General features: G+C 62.6%; 2 protein-coding genes across 11 annotated transcripts; one reads left to right on the forward strand and one right to left on the reverse strand.

Annotated features, from left to right (window-relative positions):
• The first annotated feature begins 221 nt into the window (after positions 1 to 221).
• On the forward strand, positions 222 to 5,402 carry BIRC7 (baculoviral IAP repeat containing 7). Of its 6 annotated transcripts, XM_003779398.3 has the most exons (7): positions 378 to 1,214; positions 2,662 to 2,761; positions 3,155 to 3,236; positions 3,329 to 3,374; positions 3,922 to 3,993; positions 4,119 to 4,371; positions 5,013 to 5,402. In XM_003779398.3, the coding sequence occupies exons 1-6, from the start codon at positions 572 to 574 to the stop codon at positions 4,364 to 4,366; spliced, it is 1,191 nt and encodes a 396-aa protein (XP_003779446.2). In that variant the 5' UTR covers positions 378 to 571; the 3' UTR covers positions 4,367 to 4,371; positions 5,013 to 5,402. The 6 variants fall into 6 exon arrangements, with proteins under 6 accessions (XP_054398318.1, XP_003779446.2, XP_054398319.1 ...); XM_054542344.2 differs by lacking the exon at positions 5,013 to 5,402 and adding an exon at positions 2,870 to 2,913 and having other exon boundaries at positions 3,922 to 4,168; XM_054542343.2 differs by lacking the exon at positions 5,013 to 5,402 and adding an exon at positions 222 to 365 and having other exon boundaries at positions 845 to 1,214; positions 2,662 to 3,236; positions 3,922 to 4,173.
• Positions 5,403 to 6,014: 612 nt separating this feature from the next.
• Positions 6,015 to 19,494, reverse strand: NKAIN4 (sodium/potassium transporting ATPase interacting 4). 5 transcript variants are annotated; one of them, XM_054542347.2, is made up of 8 exons: positions 19,363 to 19,480; positions 15,565 to 15,738; positions 14,956 to 15,093; positions 13,836 to 13,916; positions 12,666 to 12,863; positions 9,118 to 9,178; positions 7,292 to 7,376; positions 6,015 to 6,261 (listed from the first exon to the last, which is right to left on the reverse strand). In XM_054542347.2, the coding sequence occupies exons 1-8, from the start codon at positions 19,414 to 19,416 to the stop codon at positions 6,252 to 6,254; spliced, it is 801 nt and encodes a 266-aa protein (XP_054398322.1). In that variant the 5' UTR covers positions 19,417 to 19,480; the 3' UTR covers positions 6,015 to 6,251. The 5 variants fall into 5 exon arrangements, with proteins under 5 accessions (XP_054398322.1, XP_054398320.1, XP_024094530.1 ...); XM_054542345.2 differs by lacking the exon at positions 19,363 to 19,480 and adding an exon at positions 18,057 to 18,226; XM_024238762.3 differs by lacking the exon at positions 15,565 to 15,738 and having other exon boundaries at positions 19,363 to 19,494.
• Positions 19,495 to 20,566: the final 1,072 nt, after the last annotated feature.

Below are 20,566 nucleotides of genomic sequence, written 5' to 3' on the forward strand. Positions count from 1 at the left end.
CTCCTCTTTTGGGGACATCAGAGCCTCTCCCTTGGCTACCTTGGGAGGCTGGTACGGAAGGAGGTGGAGGGAGATGGGGGGAAGTGAGGGGAGGTGGGGGAAGGAGGGAAAGAGCAGGGAGGGGGAAGGGGAGGAGGAAGGGGAAGAAGGAGGAGGGTGAAGGGGGGAAGGGGGAGGGGGAGGTGAGGGCAGCTCAGGCCCTTCTTTCTGCTCTGATTTTCCTGGCCTGAGGACAAGAGCTGCTCCCAGACCTGCGGAAGCCCCTTGGGGCAGAGGGATGTTTCAGAGAACAGCCGGGTGACCTGCCTCCCTGCTCTGCAAGACGCAGCACTAGGCCCCTGTGAGGCCAGAGTCACCCCTGCAAGGTGGGGGGTCACGGCCCCTGCCTAGACAGGCAGCACAGCCCATATGTCCTTACTTGAGCCTTCTCTGCTTCCAGAGGCTGCCCTGGGCGCCTGACCTTGGAGCCATCATCTCCAGCTCCCCAACCCCTCCCCCACAGCCCTGGGGCAGGCACCAGCCTGGGGAGGGGTCTCCATGCTCAGTTCCCTCCTGTCTTGTTCAGAGAGACATGACCTGCTCACGTGCAGTCAGCAGCATCTGCAACCCTGCCAGGGGCCCCATGACACGCCCCCGCTGCACAGAGCATGTGACCCCAGAGGCCACCCTGGCCACTTCCAGAAAGCTGTGGGCCCTGGGATACTCCCCTCCCAGGGTGTCTGGTGGCAGGCCTGTGCCTATCCCTGCTGTCCCCGGGGTGGGCCCCGGGGGTCAGGAGCTCCAGAAGGGCCAGCTGGGCATATTCTGGGATTGGCCATCAGCCCCCATTTCTGCTGCAAACCAGGTCAAAGCCGGTGTTCCCTCCATGGGGCCTAAAGACAGTGCCAAGTGCCTGCACTGTGGACCACAGCCGAGCCACTGGGCAGCTGGTGATGGTCCCGCACAGGAGCACTGTGGACCCCGCTCTCTGGGCAGCCCTGTCCTAGGCCTGGACACCTGCAGAGCCTGGGACCACGTGGATGGGCAGATCCTGGGCCAGCTGCGGCCCCTGGCAGAGGAGGAAGAGGAGGAGGGCGCCGGGGCCACCTTGTCCAGGGGGCCTGCCTTCCCCGGCATGGGCTCTGAGGAGTTGCGCCTGGCCTCTTTCTATGACTGGCCGCTGACCACTGAGGTGCCACCCGAGCTGCTGGCTGCTGCCGGCTTCTTCCACACAGGTCAGTCCCGGGCGGGGGGGCCTTCCTGCCATGGGCCCGGGCACGATTCTGGACCCTTCCAGCCCAGGGCTCTGCCTCCTCCGTAGCATCCATCCCCCAACAGGAAGGGTCTGGCCTGATGACGGAGCAGTGGTCCTGCAAGCCGCTTCAGTGCCCACGGGCTCGTGCCTGACACCCTCCCCCAGAGTCTCTGCTGGCTGAGTGTTTCAGACCGTGGGACATGAGGAGGGGCTGCCTCTGGCCACGGTCTGGGGGTCTCAGCTTCGGAGGCCGCCAGCTTGGTGCACAAATACCCTTTTGTGATAGAAATGGGTGGGGCTGACATTGCCTGGGGCCCTCATCTTCCCTGTTGCTGTTCTGCACAGGGAGAGGAGATGTTTAAAGAACAGGATCAGGGTGACCAAGGGTCAGCCAGAAGGTCCTGGATGCCCAGCCTGTGGGGAATTTCTCCAGGCCCCAACCTGGCAGCTACTGTCTGGTCTTCCCCAACTGAATCAAGTCCCCGGAGTACCTATCCTAGTCTTGGCCTGGGCCTGCTCCTCAGCCCTACAGCTACGGACCATGTGGTCAGACCTGAGTTCAGGTCCCAGCTCTGCCACTTCCTGGCTGAAGGACAGGGCAGCAGGGCCCACCGAGGGCTTTACAAATACTGGCACAGCCACGGTCATTGTCAGCAGTGGGCTCTGGGGGGCACCATCCTGGTAAGGCTGGACCAACTTAAGACAGCTGGTGGGGGGAACAGTGGCTGGGACAGTCAGGAGCTGTGGCGTGAAGGGGCAGGCCCAGCTCACCCACCTCCCTGGAGGTCCAAGGCTTAGCAGGCAAAGGCCAGGCAAGAGGCATAGCAGGTGCAGAGCCGGGGTCTTTGGGGCTGGTAGAGGTCCAGTGCCCGATGCAGCCCAAACCTGTGATGTCAGTGGCAGGTGACGTATCGCATGGATGCCGAGGAGGGGACGGGGCCACCAGGAAGTAGAGAGATGAGGGGTCCCCCACCCCCAAAGGGAGGCGTGAGTTCCTAAAACCGAGCCTGGCCCCAGACTGGCCTTCTAGGGCAGCCTCCCTTTTTCCTCTCACTGGGAATCCATCTTGGGAAACAGAGACCTGGGGAGGGGCCCTTCTGGCTCCTAAAGCCCCAGGGCCATAGATGTGCCAAGCCCTGGGGGGCTCCCACTGCTCACTCTGTGAACAATGCAAATGCCAGCTCAGTCCTTTCCTGAACATTCTCACCCATCCTGGCCGGCACCCCAGTCACCCTTGTCCCCTTTTCACCTTTGATGCTAATGAGGTGCAAGTGACATCTCCCACCAAGCCCCCTGCCCACCCCCTCCTCCTTCTCGCCACCTGGGAGCTCTCCTCCAGCTGAAGCTCTCATAGCCTTGGAAGGACACACCGGGGGCCCGGGGACTGGGTGGGGCCTGGCTGGGGCCAGCATCTCTCTGCACTCCAGGCCAGCAGGACAAGGTGAGGTGCTTCTTCTGCTACGGGGGCCTGCAGAGCTGGAAGCGCGGGGACGACCCCTGGACCGAGCATGCCAAGTGGTTCCCCAGGTACCGGCCGCCCCCGGGGGGTCCCGGGTCTGATCACGGGTCAGGGGAGGGCCCCCAACGGCTCTGTCGACCCAACACCAGGCCTGCTTTGCCTCCCTGGCCCCACAGGGCACTGGGGAGGCCCCTCTGTGGATGGTGCTTCTGGCCAGCAGGTACCCACTTTTCCTGTGAGGGCCCCTTTTCGGAAGGGCTGCTGGGGGCAGAAATGCCTGTCCCATGGGACTACCCTGAAACCCCATGGAGGCGTCCCCAAAGCAGCCCTCCTCGCCCATGCCCACGGGCACTGCAGGGCGGCGGGAGGAGGGGGCCCAACCCTGACCCCCGGGGATCCAAGGGCTTGAAGCAGACAGTGGGGGCCCTGAACCCCAACCTACATCTGTGGGGCATCTGCAGCTGTCAGTTCCTGCTCCGGTCAAAAGGAAGAGACTTTGTCCACAGTGTGCAGGAGACTCACTCCCTGCTGCTGGGCTCCTGGGTGAGCGCCACCTCTCCTCGGGGCTCCGGGCGGCAGTGGGGTCCTGCCCCTCCTGTTTCCCCAAGGCACCGATGGTCTCTGGCTCCTTCCAGGACCCGTGGGAAGAACCGGAAGATGCAGCCCCTGCGGCCCCCTCCGGTGAGAGCTGACACCACCCCTGCTGACTCCTTGTGCGCCTGCAGCCTGTGCCTGGCCAAGGCCACTGGGTGTCTCCACCCTCCCGGACAGCAGGGAGAGTGACGGGCACGTGACTGGGTGTGAGGCTGCTGCCGGGGTTGGCTTCAGGGGGCTGTGCTATGTGAGGGTGGGGGTGGGGCGGCAGGGGCCTCCCCCAGTGCCAGGCCCCATTCTGCTTCTCTCCCAGCTTACCCCTTGGGCACAGCCCATCGCTCCTCGCCATACCACCCCCAACAGTGCCCAGCACACAGCATCTGCAGCTACTGCCAGATGGGCTGGATGTGCAGAGGGCCTTGGACAAGGGACAGGCTCTCTGGTGGCCCCTCCAGGAAGCCTCTGGATCCTGTTACGCTGTGGGAGGGGTGGGAAGAAGTGTCGGGAGCGGGGGTACTCTGCAGCCCCTCCACTCTCGGCCAGAACTGGACCCCACAGGCTGCGGACCTGTATCTGGGCCAGCCCAGCTTTCTCCTTGGCAGTTAGGCCTCAAGTCTATCCTAACTGTCCACAGTCCCTGCCTCTGGGGACCCTGAGCTGCCCACACACAGAAGAGAGGTCCAGTCTGAAAGTGCCCAGGAGCCAGGTGCAGGCCCGGGACCCCCTGGGGTGGGGGCTGGGGCAGGGGAGGGCCGGGTGACCCCAACCTTCCATGGCCCATAGAGGGTGGGGGCCAGGGTGTGGGGACATTTTGCAGGCCTGTCCTCCTAGGAGGAGTCAGTCCAGCCCAGGCCCAGAGGGCGTGGTGGGTTCTTGAGCCCCCAGGAGCCAGGGATGTGGAGGAGCAGCTGCGGCGGCTGCAGGAGGAGAGGAGGTGCAAGGTGTGCCTGGACCGCGCCGTGTCCATCGTCTTTGTGCCGTGCGGCCACCTGGTCTGTGCTGAGTGTGCCCCCAGCCTGCAGCTGTGCCCCATCTGCAGAGCCCCCGTCCGCAGCCGCGTGCGCACCTTCCTGTCCTAGGCCAGGTGAGCGCCCCAGCACCACGTGCAGCCAGCCCTCCTCCGGAGGTGGCCCTGAGCCGGCCGTGCCCGGCCCTCCTGAACCCATGCAGGCCCTTCCCGGGTGGCAGCGTCTGCCTGTCTTTATCCCGCCCCCAGGTCCCACTGATAGTGCCCATCAATCTTACTACCTCCCTTGACGCTTAGGTTGGGGCCTGGTCCTTCTCAGCACCGTGCCCTGGGGGCCACCACAGCTCTGCCTGCCCGCATTAACCGACGCCTGCTGGCTCCTCTCGGCCTTGATTTTCCTCAGTGGTCAAGGAAAGCCGGCTTTGGAGGCGTTTAGGGAAACAGGGTGGGCCGGGTTGGGCTTACACAAGCAAGACACGGGCCTGGCCTCAACCCGGGACCAAGGCATGGTGGGAACACCTGCGTGGGAAGGGGGTGTGTGAACCTGTTCTTAGAGAAGTGGGTGGGATGCCCCATGCTGGCCGAGGGACAGGTGCTGTGACCGCCTCGGGGCTCCCCAGGGCCTCTGTAGTTATCCCCGGGATGTGTCTGAAGATCTTCTGGCGGGGGACAAAGTGGTCGGGCAGGGAATTCTGGGACCTGAGCCTGTTTGTGATGGTCGGTTGCCATTGAGTTACCCACCCCTCCTCTCCCTCTAGGTGCCATGGCTGGCCAGCTGGGCTGCGGAGTGGGCTCCCTGCCCCTCTCTGCCTGTTCTGGACTGTGTTCTGGGCCTGCTGAGGACGGCAGAGCTGGTGTCCACCCAGCACTGACCAGCCCTGATTCCCCGACCACTGCCCGGGGTGGAGAAGGAAGCCCCTGCTTGGTGTGGGGGATGGCTTTACTGTACCTATTTGAATGCTTCTGAATAGAAATAAAGTGGGTTTTCCCTGAATGTACCCAGCAGCCTGTTCCAGACCACGAGCTGCCTCCCCACCCGCCCAACCAGACACAGGTCACCACCTCTCCAGGCCGGCAGGGCAGTACCTGCCTAGGTCCAGCTGGCTCCAGGCTGCTCCCCAAACTTCCCCCACTCCCGCGGACACCCCCTTCCGGGCCCCTTGCCTCCCCCTCGCGCTTATCCTCCAGTATTTTAAGGAACGGGCAGGCCTCAGGCCCCACCTGAGTACCCCTGACTGTCCCCCAAGCTCGGCATCTTCCGGAGAGTGGGTGAGGGCCATGTTCCTGTTTATTTACCAACTTGATGATACCTGGGGGAGCCTTTGGAACTGTTTGCCCAAGACCCCTCTTTACAAGAGTACCGCCTGCTCGTCACCACCACGTGCCCTGCCCTATGCCTTGGGGCCTGGCTCTGCCGTTCCTGGTCAAGCCCAGCCCCCACCCCAGGGCTCCATCAGCCTCAGCTCCTGGGTGGGGTGGGGGTTCTTCCGGCACGAGTTTGGGGTTGGGCACCCTCCATGTTCAACTGGGGCCCTCACCACTTGAGGGGTCTCGGGGCTCACATTGACTTCCTGGGGAGGCTGCGCCGTTCCCGCGTCGCTGCATCCCAGCAGCAGTGCTTGCAGCCCAAGGGTCCAGCAGCCCCAGGTGGGCACCTGAGGGAGGGGCTCCTCGACGAGAAGACGGCCTGGGGGCAGAGCTGTGACCCCCATGTTGCCGGAGGAGGTGGGCATGTGGGGCTCTGCCTTTTCTTTTGTATGTTTTCTTTTTTTTTTTTAAGAGCAAGGAAATTACAAACTCTCTTGAAGCTGCAGCCAGCCGTGGCACTGCCCTGCCGCCCTGGCTGGTGTCCAGCACTTAGAACCCAGGGCAGGTGCTGCTGGCCACCTGGGGGGTGCTGGGTGGGGGCATGTCCCAAGGCCTGGGAGCTCCTGTCATTGTCACTGGTCAGTCGCCGAGGCTGGAGGCCGCAGGAGCAGGATCAGCTGTTTCCTCACTTACGCAGGCCTGGGGGGACAAGGTCAGAGAGCACCTGGGGGAACAGGGCTGGGGCGGCCACTGGGGGCTGCCACCCCCTCCCCCTGGAGAACCTGAAATGGAACAAAGTCCAAGCAGTGGACGGCTTCAGACCTTCGGCAGAAAGGAGGTGGGTGGGGCTGGGGCTCTGGAAAGCCCCCACTGCCTCTCCCTGTGCCAGCAGGTCAGCGTCCTGTGCCTGTTTACTGACATCTCAGTGGGGTCTGGCCTGTGGGGCTGGGAGTGGAGTGGGGGCTCACCCAGGGGTGTGCCTGGGACCCTGGCTCAGGGCCTGCGTGTGACCCCACCCCTGCCCAGGTCTTTATTCCCCTGTTCTCTGACATGGGAGCTGGGCTCCTGCTACCTTGAACGGCCCCTGCCGTGACAGCCCTCATTTTCAGGAGAGAAGGGCCGGGGCTACCCAGGGGCGTGCCATCAGGAGTCTCTGGGGGCCTGGGCAGCCCAGGGGCGGTGCAGCCACCTATTCTGAGCCCCAAACTAGGATTGTGTACAGGGCGGGCTGTGTGGCAAAAGCTATTTCAGAGGAGGCCAGCTGGGAGCCCCGGCACCCCATGCCAAAGTCTGGGGTTTGCAGAGCTGTGGACACTGCCTTTCAAGAAACAAGTCTGGTTCTGCCAGATAGGAAACCAGGTCCCCAGCTCCTGCCACGGAGAGACCCCTACGGCACCCCCATGCCACCTGCTGGGAAGTGGCTCTTCAGGACACCCTTGCGGCCCCTGACTCAGAGACGACTCCTGGACCCAACTCCTCCCACAGGCTCCATCTCTGCTGGGCTCTGAGCTTCTGGGCTGGGACTGGGTCCTAGGTCTCTGCAGCCCCAGTACCACCCCGGAGCCTGGCAGGAAGCAGATGTTAGAAAAGTGAGGGTGGATGGATGGACGGATGGATGGCAGAACGGACAGGCAGGTGCCTGGTGAGGCCCCCAGGGAAGGCAGCCTCTCACTGTGAGCGCCAGCTTGGCCAGGCTGGCCGCAGAGCAGGTTCTGCCAGCCATACTTACAAGTACGCCTGCTTGGACAAGAGGCTGGGTGGCTTTTCATTGACATGGTAGAGAGGAAATGGATCAAATCCACCAATGAAATCAACTGAAAGAAATCAAGACCCAAATAAAACAAAACCCACACAATGGAAAAGATGTCAGAGTGGAAAACAAGCCCAACCAGAGAACAAAGCCCAAGGGGTCCTTGGGGGCACAGACGGTGCCCAGAGCCCTGACGTGACAGCAGAGGGGACACGGCCTGGGGGGACGGCAGGGGTAGGACAGCCCGGGTCCTCGGCCTGTGCGGGGATGGCATCGGTGGACAGCGGGGGTAGGACAGCCCAGTTCCTCTGGCCTGTGCGGGGACGGCCTCAGGGGATGGCGGGGGTAGGACAGCCCGGGTCCTTGGCATGTGCAGGGATGGCTTCGGGGGATGGCGGGGGTAGGACAGCCCGGGTCCTCCAGCCTGTGCAGGGGCTGCACCGTGTTCCGCCCACTCTCCGGCCACCCTCTGTCACGTTCAGACCGACGGCTTCCTTGACACTGTGTCTGCACAGCCAGCAGGCGGCAGGGGCTTGCTGGGCAAAGTCGATGCATTTTGAACCCCAGGTTCAAATGGGATTCCCATCTTAAAATGTTTGAATGGAACCAGCATGTGGAAGCCGTTTGCCTCCTCCCAGGAAGCTGGCTGAGCTCTGAGTGATGGTTTAGGATCAGCAGCAGAGTGGCTGAGGGATGCTGGGCGCTGGGGGCTGAGGCTCTGAGGGCATTCCTCGCCTCTGGAATCAGGCCCGGTCTGAGGGTAGGGTGCCCTCTGACATGTGGACTGCTGACTCCATGGCTCCTGGAGTCCTGGGGACAGATGGCTCTGAACTGGATTCTGACCCCAGGGATAGTTCTGTCCATAGGAACCGTGGGCCCCCTGGGCACACCCAGACCCTGCTTGGCATCTGCCCTTCCCCACCCGGCTCTATCCTTCTCCACAGGGTCTTCCTGTGAGACCACATCAGGATGAGGGGCCCGGCGAGGGCGCCTGAGTGTGGACCACTCGTGTTGCAAATCACAGGAAAGCTGACAGGGGCTGGCGAGCAGAGGGAAAATGAAAATCCTGCATAGATGGGTCCAGGTTGCCACTGAGGGCCTGATGTGAGTGTCCTGGACAGCGGGGCCTGGTTCTGAGCTGCCTAGATGGGTCCAGGCTGCCACTGAAGGCCTGATGTGAACATCCCAGCCAGTGCGGCCTGGGGGTCCAGGCTGCCACCGAGGGTCTAATGTGAGTGTCCCAGCTAGCGGGGCCTGGTTCTGAGCTGCCTAGATGGGTCCAGGCTGCCACCAAGGGCCTGATGTGAACGTCCCGACCAGTGGGGCCTGGGGGTCCAGGCTGCCACCCAGGGCCTGATGTGAGTGTCCCGGCCAGCGGGGCCTGGTTCTGAGCTGCCTAGATGGGTCCAGGTTGCCACTGAGGGCCTGATGTGAACGTCCTGGCCATGGGGCCCGGTTCTGATCTGCCTGGAGGCTGCATCGGCCTGGACCTCGGCAGTCTGAGCTCAGACCTTCTACCGTGGCCACTGCGGGGATCATGAGGGCAGGCCCAGCCCGAAGCACAGGAGCCCTTGGACCTGGGGGGCAGCTGACCACTGGAGCCCCCAGGCCAGGACCTCTGCTCATCTCTTCCCTGGTGTGTGGCGAGTCCTCGCTCAGGCCTACAGCCGTGAGCAAGGCCCTGCTGGACGTGGGGTCCCTCCCAAGTGGGGAGGTCTCTCGCCTTGCCCCAGACAGGACAGACTCAGAGCTGCCACCTCTGTAGCCGTCTCCCGCCCCGCTGCCTGCGGAGGCCCCATACTCACAGCTGTCCTCTTCCTCCGTAAACACGCTGACCACATAGCAGCCACAGACAAAGCCCAGAAGCTGAAAGACACCACAGGTAGGGGCGTGAGTGCGGCCAGGCGAGACTGCGGGGTGTCACTGCGGCGATGTGGGCAGACGCACCGGAGCGCCCCAGACCACCAAGGCCCTGCCTCTCCTGGACCTCAGGTTCCTCCTCTGTAACATGGAGTGGGAGAGCTGACCCGTGGGCATCCTCAGCTCTCAAGTTCCGGACGCACCCCTGCCTTCCATCCCACCCCACTCAACTGGGTAGGGGCAGGTGGGTGAGGATAATGGATATTGGGTGGGGAAGATGACCAGGTCAGCCTGAGTGGCTGCAGGGAGCAGGGTGAGGACACAGAAGCCCAGGCTGGATGAACCCCAGGCCAGCACAGACCCAGCCCAGCGTCCCCTCGGGCCTCTTGCCTTTGGCCCCAGCCCACTCCAGCCAGTAGCCACCAGGGGTTCCTCCTCCTCTGTGAAGCAAGCCATCTGGGATTCTAGTTTTGAGCCCAGCAAAGTGCAGGAGAGACAGGCTGAGGACTCGGGGTATAGCGGGCAACTCCGGGCAGAGTTGGGGGCTGGCTGCTGCCTGTGGGGCAGGGGTCAGGCAGGGAGAGGGGAAGGACTGGGAGTCCAGAGCAGAGGGCAGGCCACTGCAAAGCCCCACACACCTCACAGACACCTGCATCCAGGGCCACTGAGGGAAAAAGGGCTCTGGCAAAGGGAGGCAGTGCTGCCGCAGCCAGAAACACCAACAGCATGAGCGAGAGGGCCTGGCCGGGGACACTCCAGGCCACAACATCTAGGGAGGCGACAGTGGGTCTGTGACTTCTGTGACTGGAGGGGCCCCGGAACGAAGCAGGAAACCTTCCTGGCTGCACCTCAGGCCAACCTCTGAGCAGCCGGGTGACCTCAAAAATTCACTTCATCTTCTGGTCTTGGTTTCTTCCTCCATAGACCTGGCCCAACAGCCCCCCGTGAAGGCCACCGTGCCCAGGAGAGGAGAGAGGACATGCAGGCCAGGCCCCAGGGCTGGACATGCTTGGGCTCTGTCCCCCCGACCCCCCACCCCATCTGATACAGGCGAGTTGGCGGTTGCTTTCCTGGAAATCCAGCTCCTTTCTAGGGGTCAGTCAGGGGCCAGGAGACCTCTCTTACCACGAGGCAGGCAGACCTGTCTCCTTGATATTGAGGCGAACTCAAGCAGCTGTGTCCCAAATGCCCATTTCTGGTTCCATGCCATGGCCAGGTGGGAGCAGGGCCGAGGGTGGGCAACCTCCATGGCTCGTCTCCCCGCCACGCCAAAGGAGCCCAAGACGCCCCCGTCCTGGAGCTGGCCGTGGTGCTGAACAGGCAGCCGCGCTTAGGGAGCCATTGGAAGATGCCCCTTCCAGCCAGTGCCCTCCTGGGGACCTGCAGGCCACCTCTGTCCCACACCCCCGTGCTCCCCGCCCTGCACACCACCGCCTCCTGCTCATCCTCCTGGCTCCAGCCCCAGGCCCACCCTGAAGCTCTCCCCTCTCCCTGCTGCATGGAGGCCTGGGATCTGCAGGCCCCACGCCCCACCCCCCAGAGCCTGGCCTTGTCAGACAACTCTCTTGCCACCAACGTTTCCCTCCCCAGCACAGCTGGGCAGAGGCCAACCAAGCCGCCAGCCTCTCCCAGACCCTCCAGAGCAAACAGCAGGGGCAGGCTCCTAGCGAGGACTAGCTGGCTGGAATTTAGAAACCACATCCTATCAAAGAAATTCCCATCCCTGGGAGTCAGGATAAAAGCCAACAGGAGGCCCCACCTCCCCAGCCACGCAGAGCGCCCACTCCTCCAGCCTCGGCTCCCACAGCATGCCAGCCCCCTCCGAGAGCTCCGAGAGAATCTTCATTCATTCCCCTCTAGCTTCCTTTTTTTTCTGAGACGGAGTCTCGCTCTGTCGCCCAGGCTGGAGTGCAGTGGTGTGATCTCGGCTCACTGCAAGCTCTGCCTCCCGGGTTCATGCCATTCTCCTGCCTCAGCCTCCCGAGTAGCTGGGACTACAGGCGCCCGCCACCACGCCCGGCTAATTGTTTTGTATTTTTAGTAGAGACAGGGTTTCACCATGTTAGCCAGGATGGTCTCCATCTCCTGACCTCGTGATCGACCCGCCTCGGCCTCCCAAAGTGCTGAGATTACAGGCATGAGCCACCGCGTCCGGCCTAGCTTGTTTCTGTTGCCTCCTCACAAAGCCTAATCTCGGGAGCTTTGATGTGCACACTTGTGAAATTGACTCTTTCTCCTCCAGTGGCAGGCACCTGAGTTCCACATATTTTGGGGACAATTGGGGCCCCCTCTGTGCCTTGCTGAGTGGCTTTGGTGGGAGAAACAGGCCCCGACTGGAGCTGGCGGGGTGCGTCTGTGGCCCCTTGCTATGGGGCAGCACCTGCCTGGCCTGATTTCCTGCAGCACCAGGAAGGAGCCCGCGGAGCTCACGAGGCCACCCACACCGTCACGTGTGCTCAGGCCACGGGCTCCTTAGATTTGGAATTCTGCTTCCACTGCCAGCTGCTGGCCATGGAGCCTCGCTCCTAGAAGCCCCATGTCCACCTGGTGTGTTGCGTCAACACCACCGTGTGCACCAGGGAAAGCCAGGGAGCCTCGAGATCGGTCAGAAGTTCCTCCAGCGACCGCACCAGCCGTGCTACAGTCACATCGGCCCTGCCCCAGGAGCTCTTGAGGTGAAACGCTGACCGAGCACCCTCCACACATCCGCCTCAGCTTTTGCCTCCTTCTGAGCACTTCGAGAAGGCACTGGCACCATCTGCATTTTACAGAAGTGGGAGCTGAGGCACGGGGAGGTTGTTAGGCTCACAGAGGAGGCACAGCGGGGAAGTGGCCATGTGGCCAGACCAGGAGCAGCATTGTAGCCCCTGTTCTCTACCAACCCGTGCAGGGCCAGAGAGGATGGCAGAGTCCCGTTCCTGCACAAGCAACAGCTGCTCCTCAGCGCCACCCGGGACCACAGAATCCCTGTCCAGTCAGAGCTGGGTCACGTGGTGCCAGCCTTGCCAGGTGCATACTCCAGGGTTCCCGACAAGGCTGAGGGGCTTCTTGCCGGCCCAGCCTCAGGCTCCGTCCACTTCCCGTGACTGGCATGGGCTCGGGGTAGCCGAGGGAACAAGCAGGACACGCATGGATGGGTTTGTCAGGAAGATGCATGCCCCTCCTCCTTGGGGCCGTCAAAGCCGGAGGCAGGGTGTCTCGGCCTGATCCGAGTCCTTCCCACTCCCCACAGCAAACACCACGCTCAACTTGAGAAAGGGCCTGGGTTGGCCCTGCCTGGGGGAGGTGGTTTGCAGAGGAGGCACTGAGGTGCCAGCCACATGGGACCCACCCATGATACCTTAACCTCTCCAGCAAGGGTGGGGGATGAGGAAGGCAGAGACAGGCCTGGGGCCTGGTCAGCTGGCCCCACCCCAGGGAGATGAGCCCCCAGCTCCACGTCCCCTCCCTCATCAACCCATCCCTACCCCAGGGCCCCCTTCCCCACGCTCACCGCGATCAGGATCTGCAGGCCGCTGTGTAGGGCCTCCACATAGCTGGGCTCCAGGGCACAGCCAGCACCTGACACCAGGGCCTGGCCATGGGGGGCCCCGAGGCCCACTGCCGGCACCTCCTCGTGCAGACAGCCCGGCCAGTGCTCACGCCACCAGGAGCGATGCCGGGAGAGGCTGAAGGTCAGTAGCTCGCTGTCCTAGGATAGAGGTGCAGGAGCAGGGCCAATTAGCACCAGGAGGTGGGCGGCCTCACCCACTGCAGCCTGCAGGGACACCACCACAGAAAGGCAAGGGGAGGTCCTGTCCTCCCACCTCCCCTGTCCTCCCACTGCACCCTACCCCCAGGGCTCCAGCCATGGTATGGAAAGGAATACCAAGGCCCTCCCAGCCGCTCCTGTGCCTGCCCTCGACCCACACACTTCCTCCTCCAGGAAGGCCTCCCTGCCCAGACCCCAGAACTCGCTCTCAGGGGCACCGGGCCCCTTCCTCGTGCCTCTGGCCAAAGCTGCCATGTGACGTGTGTCTGCCTCAGGACAGTCTCCCCGGCTGCAGCCCCAGGTATGGTTCCAGGAAGCGCGGGCCCGTCTGCCTGGATGGGCACCTGCCCTAGTGCCCACCTGTGCTGCACAGGCCAGAGCAGAGAGCCCCTGGGGGAGACCAAAATCCACCCACCCTGGCTTTAGGACCAACCTCTGAGCTGCAAGCAAAGTGCCTGAAACAGCCTCGGTCAGGGTCGGCTCCGCGATGGCCCCCACCCTGTTTCTCCTGGTTCCCTGCATTGCAGGAAGCACGAGGCTTTACCAGCCTGGAGGGTTGGTCGGGCTGGGACAGAGGACTTCACGTGGCCCCAGGAGGGTGGTGTCCATTCACCTGCACATCTCTGCCAGAGTTTGCCCCTGCTCTGAGGCCCCTCTTCCCCAGCTGGAGCCCCCTCACCTGCCAATACCCACAGACGCCTTTCTTTCACCAATCAAATCACTGGTCTTTCCCCAAACCTTTACTGAGTTACCAACTACAGACCAGGGCTGTTCTGGGTGCTGGGGACAGAGCCATGCACAAACTGAGCCCCTGCCTCAGATGACAGATGAAGGGCAAACACAGGGGGTGTTACCAGGGGCCCAGCCTGGACCCCAGGGAAGGGTCTCCACTGCCTCCCGGTCTGTACTCACCTGTAAGAGGCCACCGACTTCCAGGTAGAAGCAGATGATGAAGATGTTCCAGGTGACCCAGACGGCTGCCCACACCGTGTACTAGGGAGAGGAGAGGATGGGGCGGCAGCTGAACGCGGCTCCCGGGCACACCTGCTTGCACCCAGCCCCTGGGGGAAGGGGTCCCATGATCGCATAGGAGGGGCGGCCTCTGCTCCTGAGTCTGGCGGCCCCCAAATGCACAGCATGGAGAAAGGGGTCCCCCAAGCCCACCCTGGGACACGTCTCAGAGCTTTCCCATGTGGGTGCCCCAGGAATGAGGCGGTGGGACAGCCAGCTCAAGGGAGCCCCAGCACAGGTCGGCGTACGGACACAGCATCCCCAGCTGAGCTGCCATGACCTGTCCTCGCCTCACCGGGCAGACATTGCATGTGGACAGCACAGGCCTCCACTGCAGAGCACCCCAAAAACCACCCCCAAGAGAGCGCCCCAAAGAGCTGCCAGCTGCTTTTGTACATAAAGTTTTGCGGATACAGCCACACCCATTTGTGTACACACAGCCCAGCTGCTTTTGCGCTGGGACTGCACGGGCCACAGCACCTAAGGTATTTACCATCTGCCCTTTACAGGAAAAGTCAGCTGCAAACCACTGGTCTGGACCGATTATTTGGTTCTGCACTGAATGAAAATGCTGACTGAGCAGAGAGACATTTTTCTGAACATTCTTTCAGCTTCTCCAGAGGATGCAGCAAGGACAGTACGGCCAGGGGTCTGCTGGGGTCCAGGTCCCACCCTGGGCTTGCGGCAGTGATTCTGTGCCTGTTTTCCCATCTGTAAAGCAGGGATCATGGCAGCACCCAGATCCCTGGCTACTGAGGGCATGAATTCGTGAAGGCGTTCAGTGCCTGGGGCTCCCCAATATATGCAGCTGCTCCTTCAAGCAGCCTCGGAAAAGCCCCTCCGTCCAAACCAGAATTCTAGATGTCCAGGCAGCAAAGAGGTCTGAACCCAGGGGTCTGGGTTGGCATTTGTGGGGTGTTCAGTGGTGTCCAGGAAAATATGCCAGGATGGTGCCATGGGAGCCGCCATCCTGGTCACCCCAACCCACCTGCCCATAAAGGGAGTTGGGCCCAGGACTCACCACCATGACGTAGCGCGGCCGGTACTGGATGGTGCCGAAGAGTCCCAGGATGACGACGATGATGTGGACGAAGTTGGCCAGGATGGGCGCCCACTGGTAGCCCAGGAAGTCAAACACCTGCCTCTCCAGGGCGGCGACCTAGGAGCAGGGCGGGCACCATGAAGGGTGGACCCGAGGGAGGCCCCAGGCCCGCCAGCCAGGTACTGGGCCAAGGTGACAGGATCTCAGCAGGGACTTCCTCCCCACGCCCGCCCACCACACCTTTGTTTGACGAAGGACGCCAGGGCTCTAACTCCTGCTCCATAACCACCACCGAGCAGGCACTGAGCATCTACTGTGTGCTTGGCTCTTCCAAGAAAAACCCCCAAATGAGCCTGACAGGACCCCGTGTGTCCCTGCGTGTCACCGTCTGTCCCCGTGTGAGCATTCCTCCCTTGAGTAGGCCCCATCCCCTCTGTCCCCAGTTTCCTCATCTGGAGAATGGGAACACCGGGCGCTGTTCTAAATCACGAATTGTAGGGCCAGGTGACAGACACACAGACAGCCCAGAAAACACCACTCGGGGGGGTCAGATGGCTGGGAGGGACTGATGCAGATTCACAAGGGTACCGGACGCCGAGGCCCCAGCCTGCTGCCTGCATCTCGGCCTTGGGGACAGTGCTGGTGAGGCTGCTCTCTGGCAGGCAGGCAGTCTCCCCTCCACTTCAGGACATTACAGGATTCTGTTGAACTGGCCCTCCACACGGGGCTGAGAGAGAACCAGCGGGGGGGAGGGAAAGGTGCCTGAGGAATATAAAGTTGGTATTTTATATTTAGGAGACCAAGAAAACCTAAGCAAAGCCATGACCAGGCCGCTAACTGCAGGGACTGGTGCACTTGCCCCCACCCGTCACCAGCTCCTTCCCACGTGCTGGTGAAGCACAACCCAGAGAAGAGAAGATGCTGCAGAACCCACTCCATCCCCCACCCCAGCCACCCTATCCCCCACCCCAGCCACTCCATCCCCCATCCCCCATCCCAGCCAAAAGACTGCTGGGCCCGGGGGACCACTACCACCAAGACGCGGAGACCGGTAGTGGCCCCGAATGCCAGGCTGTGCTGATATTTATTGGATACAAGACAAAGGGGCAGGGTAAGGAGTGTGAGCCATCTCCAATGATAGGTAAGGTCACGTGGGTCACGTGTCCACTGGACGGGAGCCCTTCCCTTCCTGGCAGCCGAGGCAGAGAGAGAGAGGGAGAGAGAGAGACAGCTTACGCCATTATTTCTGCTTATCAGAGACTTTCAGTACTTTCACTAATTTGCTGCTGCTATCTAAAAGGCAGAGCCAGGTGTACAGGATGGAACATGAAGGCGGACTAGGAGCGTGACCACTGAAGCACAGCATCACAGGGAGACAGTTAGGCCTCCGGATAACTGCGGGCGAGCCTGACTTATGTCAGGTCCTCCACAAGAGGTGGAGGAACAGAGTCTTCTCTAAACTCCCCCAGGGAAAGGGAGACTCCCTTTCCCAGTCCGCTAAGTAGCGGGTGTTTTTCCCTGACACTGACGCTACCACTAGACCACAGTCCACTTGGCAACGGGCGTTCTTCCCAGACACTGACATTACCGCTAGACCAAGGAGCCCTCTGGTGGCCCTGTCCGGGCATAACAGAAGGCTCACACTTGTCTTCTGGTCACTTCTCACTATGTCCCCTCAGCTCCTATCTCTGTATGACCTGGTTTTTCCTAGGTTACGATTGTAGAGCAAGGATTATTATAATATTGGAACAAAAAGTAATTGCTACAAACTAATTATTAATGATATTCATATATAATCATGTCTATGATCTATATCTAGTATAACTATTGTTGTATTATATGTTTTATTACAGTGGAACATCTCGTGCCCTCGGTCTCTTGCCTCGGCACCTGGGTGGCTTGCCGCCCACAAAACTCTTAAGTCTCAGGCCTCCCCATACTGCCCAGAGGACACTAACCTACGAGGAGGGATGTCTGCCCTGCCGGAGCCCCGGGGGGAAGGTAAGCGAGCCCCCCAAGGGGGCAGTTCTTGCCCTGGCCCACTTTGCCTACGCCGGGCACAGTTCTGTGAGGTCTGAGCTGGCGGCTGGGACATGTTGCACATCTCGGCTAAGGGGTCTCGGCCTGAGGAGCAGCCTCAGGTCTGGCTCCAGGATGGAGACCCTGCAGCACAGAGGGGCAGGGGGCGTCTTTTTCATCTCGAAGCCAAGGCTCGCAGAGGCTCAGGGCTCCATGACATGTGGCGACATGCGTGAGCAGTGAGTCTCATGCCACCATGGAAGCAGGTGACCCTGGTGGCCCTGCGAGGACCCAGCCCCAAACCCCTTCCTGGGCCTTTGGCTCCCAGGGTCTCCTCAATGCAGCAGGGCAGAGCCTGGGAATCGGACTCGGCACAGCCCCGCTTAGAGCTAGCAAAGTTCACACTGTTCTTTGGGGAGAAAGGCGCTCAGAAGAGATGCCTGGGCCCTTTGTCCTGTAGCTTGGTAACACAAAATTCTCAGACTTGTCAAAAAAAAAAAAGGGCTACCCAACCCCGTCTTCCTCCCGGGCCCTCCACCCCCATGCAGTGACTAGAGCTGTGGTCAAGGACTCTTCCTCCCCAAGGCAGAGGAGGCACAGTGGGCTGCCAGATTACCAGCGCGGCCAGGACAAAAGGCCTTTGACAGCTCCCTGCTGCGGTTCAGCAGCGACCCTAGAGGCTGGCCCTGAGAGGACACGGCTCTGCCCAGTCCCTGGAGAGTCCCCAGGTCTGCTAGTGAAGCCCTGCGGCCCTCAAGCCAGGATGACTTTTTCCCTCTTGGCTGCAACCAAATTTCCAAGCGCCTGCATGTGCGCCCATCTGTCTACTGTCCACCGCAGAGGTGAAACGGGAACACGACCCCACCCGCCCCTCTGCACCCTGAGGTCACATCCGACCAGCACAGCCGTGCCTCACCCTGCACCTGAGACTGAAGCACCCATTTCTCCTGCCCAAACCCCAGCACCATCAACCCCAGCACATCCTCACACCACGTTCAACAGATGGAAACCAATGTCACTAGTGTCCCCCAAAGCAGCCTCGCTTCCTGACGCCCACGCACCACCAACTGCCACTGGCCATGCTCCAAACTGGGGTACCGTCCAGGCTGGTGCCTGTCCTTCATGAGGTCATCCGACGGGCATTCGAGTCTTCGAGTGGACCACCCTTGCCCTCCCCATTCCTGCTTCCAGCCCCTCCCCATCAGTCTCCTAAGGGACTCCTGCCACTGAGGAGCCACTCACTGAAAGACACCAACTGTTCCAAGGCCTGGGATGGTCCTTGGGCTCCCCAGCCTGTTGCAGGGCCTCAGGTTATCTCCGCAGCCCCAGCGAGCCTCCCAGGAAAGCTCCGGAAGCTCCTTCCTTCCTGGAGGAAGGACACGATGCCTCCGCCGTGCCCAGGTCCCCCCACAAGCCTGTGCCCCTAAGCCGAGGACAGGACACCCAAGCTGCACAGCCACTGACTCCGAGGGTTTTGCTGCTCAAAACTCTGAAACAGCCCGTTCTGGCCCTTCTAGCTTCAGGAGGAGGAGGGAGGCGCGCGGTCTAGCTGCGCTCCGCAGCCCACAAAGCATCGTTTCCTTTTTAAGACGGGAGACCCAGGGCCAATTAGCATCGAAGCAAAGAAGCTTCCCCAGCCCGGACTAGCGAGGTCTTTGTTTAGCCCCCTCCCTCGAGGGCAGCGGGCTCCGGGAAAGAATCCGCCTCCTAGGCGTCCCAGGGAGCTTCGGACTCCGGGGCAGAATGGAAACTTGGCCGAGGGAGCCCCGGCCAATCCCGATACAGAAGACACCCGCGCTGCGCCCCGGGCATCGGCTCCAGCCCCTTCTCGCCTCCGCATCGCTCCACGCCGGGCGGAATGGGGGGCGGCGGGGGCGGGCGGGGCCGATTTGCTCGCGGGTGGGCAGGACGCTCTCACCCCCCGCCCCCTACACTCGCAAACTCGCAGGCACAGCCTCCGTCATCGCCCCACCCGGATCTCAGAATCGGCACTTGGCCGCTCACTCGGCGCCCGGGGCCGGCTGCGGGAAACGCTCGCACAGACAGAGACACGCGCGCACCCGGGGCCGCACACGCCTCCCCAGGCGATGGGGTCCAGGCGGCCCCGCCCGAAGGCTTCCGTCCCGCCCGCCCATCCAGCCGCTCCCCGGCACCTGTCCCCGCCGCTCCGGACCCGCGGCCGTCCCCCGCGCACGCACACCGGGGACGGGACCGGGCGCCGCGACTCCCCACGCCCCGCAGGCGACGCCACCTTCGGCCGCAGCAGCCCGGGGTCCGAGGCATCCCCCTTGGAGCTGGCGCGGGACCCAGCAGCCGTGGGTCGGGCACCTGGGGCTCCGGGAGGCTCGCGGAGGGGTCGCCACTCACCAGCTGAAAAGCGCAGAGGACGATGAGCGCGCAGCGGCCGGAGCAGGAGCCCATGGTACCGCCTGTACAGGAGGCCTCCGGGTGCCCCGCGCTCGGCTCCCGCCCCCGCTCCCCAAGCGCTGCAGCCTCGACCCCGCCCCCTCCGCATCCCGTTCCCCCCTCCTCCCCGCAACCCCCGGCCCAGCCCCACCCCCGGGTAACAGCTGCGCTGCGTCTCCCCTCCCACTCCCGCCTGCGGCCCCTGGGGGCTTCGCCCCGGCCGGAGAGGGGGACCCTTCTTAAAGGGGCGATGGCGCGGCTTCTCGGGTAGCGAGGGGCGGCGCCGCGGCCCCAGGACAGACCTGCAGCTGAGGGGAGCCCGCCCCGGACGCGGCAGGGATGACCGGCGTCCGCCCCCTCCTCCAGGATGACCTTCGCGGCACCTGCTCCCGCCCTGCGCCCTCCGGCGTGAGATCCCCATCAACCTTCCCCTTAGGGGGTCTGAGCCACCCGCATCCCCGAGGCGTTTTCTCTGAAAGTCTCAGAGATTCCTTGGCTTGGAGAAGTCCTGGACCCGGGTCCAGAGCTCAGAGGTCCCCTCCACGGGCGGGCCGAGGACTCAGGAGGAGGGAGTGAGCCGGGCTCGCCCACCTCCCACAGGGAGCTCCTCTGCTGGAAGGCTGAGACCTGAAGGCCAGGTCTGCTCCAACTGCCTGGACCGGCCTCCTGCCTGCGCGGGAGGGGCCTATGGAGCCTGGGGTTGGGACAGCCTGAGGCCCTGTGCACGGTGGAGGCAGGACCCAGCTGTCCAGGGCAGGTCCTGGGGTCTGGATGGGGCTGAGCCCGGTAAAGCCTGCGCTTCCGGAAGAAGCTTGTGCTGGAGGCAGGGAAGGGTCCCAGCCAGGCCCTCGAGGAGCAGGATGTGGACACAGTGAGCCAGAGTGTCAGCCGGTCAGAAAGCCCGTGGGGGCAGAACAGCAGGAGATCACGGCAGGTGGCCGGGCCAGGGCTGCCACTTGGTCTTTACTCAGTGGCAGGGCAGGCTCCCTGACTGCCACCCACCGCCTGAGGAGCCTGAGATGGGTTTCCCATGGCAACCTGAATTCCTGCCCCACTCGAGATTTTACAAATTACTGAGGATTCTTGCCTTCCTAATTTTGGTTGTGTGTCCCGCAGTCCTGGGGATCAGGAGGGGTTAACAGAAGACCAAGGGTCAGGTTTTCTG

Source organism: Pongo abelii, chromosome 21, assembly GCF_028885655.2.
Source record: "Pongo abelii isolate AG06213 chromosome 21, NHGRI_mPonAbe1-v2.0_pri, whole genome shotgun sequence".
NCBI lineage: Eukaryota > Metazoa > Chordata > Mammalia > Primates > Hominidae > Pongo > Pongo abelii.